At 51.9% G+C, this 9,647-nt stretch overlaps 1 protein-coding gene across 1 annotated transcript in view; it reads right to left on the bottom strand.

Moving 5' to 3' along the window:
- The window catches only part of LOC109924865 (MAP/microtubule affinity-regulating kinase 4-like), a 21,161-nt gene that overhangs the window by 4,867 nt on the left and 6,647 nt on the right, over nt 1–9,647 (bottom strand). The window contains exons 3-6 of the mRNA XM_048618209.1: nt 7,226–7,319; nt 3,788–4,024; nt 1,953–2,072; nt 1,139–1,238 (exon numbers count right to left, since the gene is read on the bottom strand). Coding sequence (XP_048474166.1) covers nt 1,139–1,238; nt 1,953–2,072; nt 3,788–4,024; nt 7,226–7,319 — 551 coding nt within the window. The remainder of the gene's footprint in view (nt 1–1,138; nt 1,239–1,952; nt 2,073–3,787; nt 4,025–7,225; nt 7,320–9,647) is intronic.

The following is a 9,647-nucleotide window of genomic DNA, read 5'->3' as shown; positions in this document are numbered from 1 at the left end:
TTTATTTGTAATACGAGGCCTATGGCAGGATCTGTGCAAAGACATTCCTTCAGATGTCGATGCCAAGCTTTCACATCGAATTTAGAGAGCAGAGTTCGGGCCATTTTGGGTAAGATCCACACGCCCTCCCTCCTAGCCCTCTTAGCATGCCCTTCCGTTGCTGTTTCCTCTCCTGGGCTTGTCCAGTCGGACCCTTCAATGGATTCCAATCGGTTGGCCTCAGTGGAGGTCTTGTGGCACAGTGGGCAGTGTCCCTGCCTCTGAGAGCGAAGATTCAAGTTGGAGTCCCATTTCAGGACTCAACGGTTGCTGCAATGTGACTTAAGACATAGGAGCAGAAATTAGGCCATTCTGACCATTGAGCCTGCCCTGCCATTCAATCATGGCTGATAAGCTCCTCAACCCTTGTCAACTTTTATACTCAATGCCCCCGACCAATGGAGGCAAGCGTGCCATATGCCTTTTTTTTAAAACCACCCTACCCACTCATGTTACCACTTTCAGGGAGCAATGGGCTTGCACCCCAAGTCCCTTCCTCCAAGGTCTCTCTGCTCCTCCAATTCTAGCCTCTTGAGCAACCACCGATCTTAAATGTAGGAGGCCGTGCCTTCAGCTGCCTGGGCCCCAAGCGCGGGAATTCCCTCCCTAAGCTACCATCTAGAAGGACAAGGGGCAGCAGATACATGGGAACACCAGCCCCTGCAAGTTCCCCTCCGAGCCCCTCACCGTCCTGACTTGGAAATACATCGCCGTTCCTTCAGTGTCGCTGAGTCAAAATCCTGGAATTCCCTCCCCAGGGGCACTGTTAGTGGGAGGGAGGTTGACATTGAGGCTCACCACTATCTTCTCAAGGGCCAGGCAATAAATCTGGCCAGCCAGGCCGAAATCTCCAGGAGTAGATGAAAAGAAACCCCGGATTGGTTCGGCCATTGAGTACTGTCCCCTCAAGTACCCATCTGCCTCCTTGCCTACCTGTGAGGATCCTGTGCTCCCTATGGATGCGAAGACCTCCTTCCCTTCCACTCTGGAGAGGATTGGAGGTGTTGGTCACTGACACAAGTTAGCTAATCATCAAATCGAAGGGTTTAACCAGGAGGGTGAGAGACATGGCCGACAGCGAATGTGTTTACGACCTCACCTATGCGTTTGTTGTCCCCCAGGTCTTGCTCTGGCTCCACGTATGGTCGAAGTTCCTCCCCGTCACACCCAACGTTTATCCACTTGTCCTTCATGATTTGCTGTGGGCAGACGATGTTGAGTTAATATTGACCCATTGACATCGACCCAGAATGCATCAGCTGACTGATGGTCAACCACATGGCCGAAAACAAACTGCATTGGTATACTGAGATAACACAGTGTAGAGCTGGATGAACACAGCAGGCCAAGCAGCATCAGAGGAGCAGGAAAGCTGACGCTTCGGGTCTGGACACTTCAGAAAATAAAGAAGACCCTTTTCTGAAGAAGGCTGTAGACCCAAAACATCAGCTTTTCCTGCTCCTCTGATGCTGCTTGGCCTGCTGTGTTCATCCAGCTCCAGACCTTGTTATCTCAGATTCTGCAGCATCTGCAGTTCCTACTATCTCTGCATTGGTATACTGCCTTTAAAGCAGTGAACACCAACACCACAACAGCCCCTCACCCCATCACACCCCACTATCACCCCTCCCAGCTTCTCCAGGGGCAACTAGGGACAGGCGATAAATGCTGAGACCAGCCAGCAATGCCTACGTCCCATGAGTGAATAAAAACAAACAACTGTTTACTGAGTTTGACAAGGATTTCAGATAAACCGACGTTTTCCCAGCCACCCTCGGTTCTGAGGAAGGGTCACCAGACCTGAAACGTTAACTCTGTTTTTTTCTTCACAGATGCTGCCAGACCTGCTGAACTTTACCAGCAACTTTGTTTTCGTTGTTGACAAGGATCTCCTCAGACTAAAGCAAGCTTACCTCCAGAGTTCCTCGCTTGGCTGGGTTGAGGACCAGGAAGCGTTTCAGGATGTTTTCACAGTCCGTCGACATGTAAAAGGGCACACGATATTTCCCCCTCAAGACTCGCTCCCTCAGCTCCTGCAGATACAACAACATTTCTCACACACTGAGGAGCTGAGGTGATGTCGCTGGGTTGGATAGGCCGGGACGTTACAAGGACACAATCTGGACAGGGCCTTGCCTTGGCCAAGTACTCGACCCAATGAGTGTTCAATGAGCGTGTTTTTTTTAGGGAGAAAGTGAAGTGGGGATGGTTTTACGGGAAGGAATTCCAGAGCTTGGGGCCAAGGCAGCTGGAGGCATGGCTTCCAATAGCAGAGCGAGGGCAGATACACCGGAGGGGAGAGTTCAGGCAAACGTAGAGATCTCAGAGGGTGGTGGGGCTAGAGGGGAGGGTGGTGGGGCGAGAGGAGAGTGCAGAGAGATGAGGGGAGGGAGGATAATGGAAGAGTTGGAAAAGAGGAGAATTTCAAAGTCAATGTGACAATGTCACAGAGACCCCCTCCCCCCGCCCCGTGCACCGCGACCCCTCCTCCATCGCCCTCGGCACAGTGACCCCTCCCCCATCCCCCCGGGCACAGGGACCCCCCCCACCCCCGCACCAGGCACAGGGGCCTCTTCCCCCATCGTCCCGGGCACAGTGACCCCTCCCCCATCGCCCTGGGCACTGCGACTCCTCCCCTTTCCCCACCCTGGCACAGCTACCCCTCCTCCCCCGACCTGGGCTCACATTGCCCCCGGAAGAGCGACCTCTCCCCCCACCCCAGGCACTGCAATCTCACCCTCACACCGGCACGCACCCCCCACACCCCCCATCCCGACACAGCAGTCTGCTGATAGGCCCTAACATGGTAGGCCCTAGCAATGCCCGTCACCTCGCTGTAGTCTGTAACTAGCCAACAAGGTCCAGTGCTTTGCATGTTGATGACAAACAGGAGTGGAGTGGGGGTGGAATATCGTAGGAAACCAGAGCTAAAGCCACAGCCTGGGTCAGTCATGAGTCCTCTGTCAAGGCTGATGGGCCGAATGTTCTCGAATGGCTAACCCAGGGAGACGTGAATTCGCCTCCCACCAAAAATCAATCCCTTCATCCAACATGTTAACAAATCAACCAATGGCATTGTGTACTCGATTATTTAAATAAATCCAGGACAGCACGACTGTCGGGAGTGAACCGAGAGAGCGAACATTGGAAATATCCAGCAGATTGAGCAGCACGTGTGGGGAGAGGAGGTGTTAGTGAGGGCTTGGGGAGAGAGAGCCGGGGAGAGGTGGGGGGGACATCATGTTTTCATTCTTTATTTTATTCATTCATGGGATGTGGGCGTCTCTCCCCAATCCAGCACTTATTGCCCCATCCCTAATTGCCCCAGAGAGCAGTTCAGAGTCAACCACATTGCTGTGTGGGCCTGGAGTCACATGTAGGCCCAGACCAGGTCAGGATGGCAGTTTCCTTTCCTAAAGGGCATTAGTGAACCAGATGGGTTTTAACGATAATTGACAATGGATTCAAGGTCATCCTGAGACTCTTAATCCGATTGAAAAGTTTTACTGAATACCAATTCTTCTGCCGTGGTGGGATTCGAACCCGAGTGCACAGACCATTACCGGGGTCTCTGCGTTAACAATCTAGCCACGACACCACTCAACCATTGCATCCCCTCTGTGCCCCAGTGGATAGGGAGCGATTAAAGACAGGAACATGAAATCGATGGGGAGGAAGGATTGAAAACGGAACGGAGAGTTAGGAAATTGTCCCACAGCCTGACCCAGGGGGGATACCGGTGTCTCACCTTCAGATTCTGGCCATCGAAGGGCAGCGAGCCGCTGACCAGTGTGTACAGGATGACCCCGAGACTCCAGATGTCCACCTCGGGCCCGTCGTACTTCTTACCCTGGAAGAGTTCGGGAGCAGCGTATGGGGGGCTCCCACAGAAAGTGTCCAACTTGTTCCCAAACTGGAACTCATTGCTGAAGCCGAAATCAGCGATTTTTATGTTGCAGTCACCATCCAATAGGAGGTTCTCCGCCTGAAGGAGAGGACGAGAGAGAGAGTGTGAGAGGGTATGAGAGAGAGACAGAGGCAGAGAGAGAGAGAGACACAGAGAGACAGACAAACAGATAAAGAGAGAGAGAGAGACACAGAGTGTGAGACGGTGTGAGAGAGAGAGACAGAGGTAGAGAGAGAGAGAGGGAGGCAGAGAGAGAGAGAAAGAGAGGGAGGCAGAGAGAGAGAGACAGACAGACAGAGAGAGAGACAGAGACAGAGAGAGAGAGAGAGAGAGAGAGGGAGAGAGAGAGAGAGAGAGGCATAGAAAGAGTGAGAGAGAGCGAAAGAAAGAGTGAGAGAAAGAGGGATTCTAATTTCTAGGTTTGCAGCCCAAATACTTCCCCCATTGGAATTGTTCTTAAAACCCAGAACAGGGATCAGCGCCATTTATTGGGAGATGAGGTACCAGGACATGGGTTCAAACACCATTGCGCTAGGTTGGGCAATTTCATTCCAGTTCATGAAACAAGTTTGGACTTTTTGAATAAAAAGTGTTCCTATCAGAAGGGTGGCTGTGAGACTACAGGACTGCCCTAAAATCCGAATCATAAACGGCATTCCTTCTAATTTACCCTCTGGCTGGCTGGGCCTCAGAGGGGTCTGTGCCACAGCGTTTTCTGAAACCAAAGTTGAAGCTGTGTTTAGCGAATGCACAGTGTCAGAGCGACTGTGCCCACGGTTCAGCAGGAACTAGCTTTCGGCTAGTGATCAACCCCCACCCTCCTGCAAATTCCCCTTCGAGCCACTCCCCCCATCCTAACTCGGAAATACATCGCCGTTCCTTCAGCGTTGCTGGGTCAAAATCCTGGGAAATCATCCCCCTAAGGGGGCATTGTTGGGTGGTGGTGTTGGAGGGGGTTGGCATTGAGGTTCACCACTACCTTCTCAAGGGGCAGTTGGGGATGGGTAGTACATGCTGACCCAGCAAGTAATGCCCACATCCAACGAACATAGAATCCCTACAGTGTGGGAAAAGGCCACTCAGCCCATTGAGTCCACACCAACCGTCCAAAAGCATCCCACCCAGTTCCACTCCCTCCACCCTATCCCTGTAACCCTACGTTCCCCATGGCTAACCCACCCAGCCTGCGCATCCCTGGATACTATGGGGCAAGTTCCCTTGGCTAATCCACCTTAGCCTGCACATCTTTGGACTGTGGGAGGAAACCGGAGCACCCGGAGGAAACCCACGCAGACACGGGGAGAATGTGCAAACCCTGGGATCGAACCCGGGTCCCTGGCGCTGTAAGGCAGCAGTACCAGCCACAAAGATATAGATAACAGGTGAAAACAAAAGACATCTGCTATCTTTACCTGGTCTGGCCTACATGTGACTCCAGACCCACAGCAATGGAGTTAACTGCCCTGTCAAATGGCCCAGCAAGGCCATCAGTTCCAGGGCAATTAGGGACGGGCAACAAATGCTGGCTTTGTCAGCGACATCCTACATCCCATAATAGAACAACAACAAAAGACCCAGTAGGCCAACAACAACAACTTGTATTTGTATAGCAGCTTGCACAGCTTGAGGCACTGTGCTGCATACAGGCATCTGAAGACAGGTGACCAAGAGCTCAGTTGGAGAGGTAGGTCTCAAGGAGTGTCTTATGGGGGGGTGGGGAGCGAGAGAGAGAGAGAGACAGACAGACAGACAGAGAGGGAGGGAGAAAGATAGAAGGGGGAAGAGAGAGACAGATAGAGAGAGAGAGAGAGACAGGGGCGAGAGAGAGAGAGAGAAAGAGAGACAGGGGCGAGAGAGAGAGAGTGTGGAGGGGCGAGAGAGAGAGAGAAAGAGAGAGAGAGGGGCGAGAGAGAGGGGCGAGAGAGAGAGAGAGAGGAGGGGGGGGGGGGGGAGGGGGGGGGGGGGAGGGAGAGAGAGGGAGTGGGGGGAAGGTGAGAGAGAGACAGACAGACAGACAGACAGAGAAAGACAGACAGAGAGACGGAGACGATTAGGGAAGCAATGTCAGAGCTGGGGGCCCAGGCAGCTGAAGACATGGCTGCCGATAGCGGAGCGTTGGAAACCAGCATCGTGCAAGAGGACAGGGCTGGAGGCCAACCGGAGACAAATCCCAGACAGCTCTTTTTGGAAGGGCTAGGCTAGTGTGGCAATGGGCAGGGAGAGGGGTGTTGGCCTGTTGGCATCCACTCCCTGGGCAGAGACATGGCCTTTGTGGATAACGCTCTACCCTCGGGGTCACAAGGCCTTTGGGTTCAAGCCCCCACCCATAGGGGCTTCATACCCAAGTCTGGGCTGGGTCTCCCTGGCAGCAGTGAGGGGTGCTGCACTGACAAGTGGAATTAATCCCTCCAGTCTTCAACTGTCACTTGGAAACAGGTCACCCTGTGAATATCCCACTGGCGTTTGCGGGATCTTGCCGTGTGCAAAATGGCTGCCGCAGTTTCGACACCACGCCAGCAGCTAAACCTCTGAAGCATTCCACTGGAGGTAAAGCAGTCTGTCCTGGTGCACCCCCACGTTGATGTGATGGTGAGGAAGACCCAACAACGCCTCTTCTTCCTCATGAGGCTAAGGAAATTCAACATGTCCACAAGGACCCTCACCAACTTTTACAGATGCACTGCTAAACCATTCTGTCTGGGTGCGTTATGGCTCAGTACAGCAACTGCTCTGCCCAGGGCTGTAAGAAACTACAGAAAGTTGTGTGCCCAGCCCATCGCAAGCCAGCCTCCTATCCATGGACCCCATCTACACTCCTCGCCGCCTCCAGATCATCAAAGACCCCCTTCTTGCCCCGGTATTGCTGTGTTCCAACCTGTTCTGTCAGACAACAACTTGAACACACGCACCAACAGATTCAAGAACAGCTTATTCCCCTGCTGTTTATCAGGCTGCGGAACTGAACCTCTCAAATTTCAAACCTAATGTCCATCTGGCTTTGTGCACCTCCTGCGCAGCTGTGACCTTGTATAGCTCGCTCTGTCTGAATGCCCCGTCATGTGTATGCTATGATCTGCCCACGCTGCTCGCAAAACAAAACTTTTCGCTGCACTTAGGCGGGTGCGACAACAATAAATCATATCAAAAATCTTCTGTTATGTTCCGAGGCCAAGCCGCCCTCTCAGCCCTGGGTAAGGGAGAGGCATTAAAAGAACACTCATCACCCAGTGAGACTGCACATGGCACGCCATGATGTTGGACTGGCACATCAAGACTCACCTTTAGATCCCGGTGGACAATGTTCCTCTGGTGACAGTACTGCACAGCAGACACGATCTGAAAGAAAGTTACACAGCAATCAGTCCGTAGCCCGCTGGATTAAACCCCTCGTCAGTGAAAAGACCCTCACTCCGAACTGGAAAGCCCTGTGGTGCCTGATTCTTAAAACTCCATTCACCAGCGCAGTTTGTGTGCAAGTTACTTCGTTAGCAGCGGGACGACTCATTCGTGATGCCCACCCCGGTTATAATCTCCTCTACCCTCTCCCAGCAAGCAGAAGACACAAAAACTTAAAGACACGGACCAACAGATTCAAGAACAGCTTCTTCCCCTGCTGTTATCAGGGTTCTGAATGGACCTCTCAAACTTCAAATCTAATGTTAATCTCGCTGTTTGTGCCCCTTCTCTGCTGCCGGAACATTCTATTCCTCGCTCTGTTCTATCGCCCTATGATCTCTGTATGCTATGATCTGCCTGCACTGCACGCAAAACAAAACTTTTCACTCTAACTAGGTGCATGGGTTCAGATCCCACTACAGCAGTTTGGAATCAGAATCCCTATATAGTGTGGAAGCAGGCCATTCTGTCCATCAAGTCCACACTGACCCTCTGAAGGGCAACCCACCTAGACTCATCCCCCACCTACCATACCCTGCAGCCCTGCATTCCCCATGGCTAACCCACCCAGCCTACACGTCACTGAACACTATGGGGCAATTTAGCATGGCCAATCCACCCTAACCTGCACAAAAGCAGCCCTCTGAAAGGCATCCTGCCCACACCCACCCCCCCCCCCCCCCCCATAACCCTGCATTCCCCATGGCTAACCCACCCAGCCTGCACATCACTGAACACTATAGGGGTAATTTAGCATGGTCAATCTACCCAAACCTCCACATCTTTGGACTGTGGGAGGGAACCTGAGCACCCGGAGGAAACCCACGCAGACACGGGGAGAACATAGAACATAGAACAGTACAGCACAGTACAGGCCCTTCGGCCCACGATGTTGTGTGCAAACTCCACACAGACAGTCGCCCGAGGGTGGAATCGAACCCGGGTCCCTGGCGCTGTGAGGCAGCAGTGCTAACCACTGAGCCACCGTGCCACCCAAAATTTGTATAATTTGAATTCAATTCAAAAATCTGGAATAGAAAGTCTCATTGATGGTAACTGTGAAACTATTAATTGTTGTAAAAATCCCATCACGTTCACCCCCACTTCCAGGTCACTCACCATCCTGACTTGGGAAATATATCGCTGTTCCTTCAGTGTTGCTGGGTCAAAATCCTGGAATTCCCTCCCTGAGGACATTGTGGGTCTATCCACAGCACATGGACTGCAGCGGTTCAAGAAGGCAGCTCACCCCCACCTTCTCAAGGGGGCAACTAGGGACGGGGCAATAAATGCTGGCCCAGGCAGCGATGTTCCCATCAATGAGTGAATAACAAAATTCCTTTAGGGAAGGAAATCTGCTGTCCTTAATGGTCTGGCCTACACGTGACTCCAGACCCACAGCAAAGTGGTGGCTTTGGGATTTGAATAGTTAGGTGATTGTTTTTGACTGCACAGGCGCGATGGGCTGAAGGGTATTTTTCTGTGCTGTAGATCTCAATGCCTCTCGACTGCCCTCTGAAATGGCGGAGCAAGCGACACAATTCGGGGGCAACAAAGGGGTGGGCAACAAAGACTGGCCTTGCCCCAGCGACAACGCCATTGCAGGAAGGAATTAAGAGAATACGTCATGTTCTGTCCCAAGTTGCTGGGTTATGGGCCTAGGCCCCTGGCATCGACCCCACAGCCAGGGATATTCTGAGGCAATATGTTCACAAATCTCACAAGACAAACTCTTTAATTTATTTAAATCCTCGATGAGTGAGAGAAAGAGAATGAGCGCGAAAGGAAGGGAACGAGAAAGAATGGAAGAACGAAGAGAAAAGGAGAGCGAGAGAGAGAGAGAAAAGGAGAGCGAGAGAGAGAGAAAAGGAGAGCGAGAGAGAGAGAAAAGGAGAGAAAAGGAGAGCGAGAGAGAGAGAAAAGGAGAGAAAAGGAGAAAGTGAAGGAGAGAGAAGAAAGAAAAAGGAGAGAGAAGAAAGGAGGAGGACAGGGAAGAAAGAAAAAGGACAGGGAAGAAAGGAAGAGGAGAGTGAAGAAAGGAGGAGGAGAGGGAAGAAAGAAAAAGGAGAGAGAAAAAAGAAGAAGGAGAGAATGACAGAGTTGGAGAAAGAGAAAGATTAAGATGAATGAGAGAGAGAGCGCAAACGAAAGGGAAAGAGAAAGAAAGAAAGAAAGAAGAGAATAAGAGAGAGAGAGAAAGGGGGGAGAGAAAAGAAAAAGGAGATGAATCAAAGGGATAGAGAAGAGAGAGATAAAGACAGAAAACGTAGGGTGAAGGGGCAACCAGAGAGCATGAGAAAGACAT

The sequence above is a fragment of the Rhincodon typus genome, chromosome 39, assembly GCF_021869965.1.
Source record: "Rhincodon typus isolate 14 chromosome 39, sRhiTyp1.1, whole genome shotgun sequence".
Taxonomy (NCBI): Eukaryota; Metazoa; Chordata; class Chondrichthyes; order Orectolobiformes; family Rhincodontidae; genus Rhincodon; species Rhincodon typus.
The sequence above is the reverse complement of the archived record's forward strand: the minus strand, read 5'-3'. Positions and strand labels throughout refer to the sequence as shown.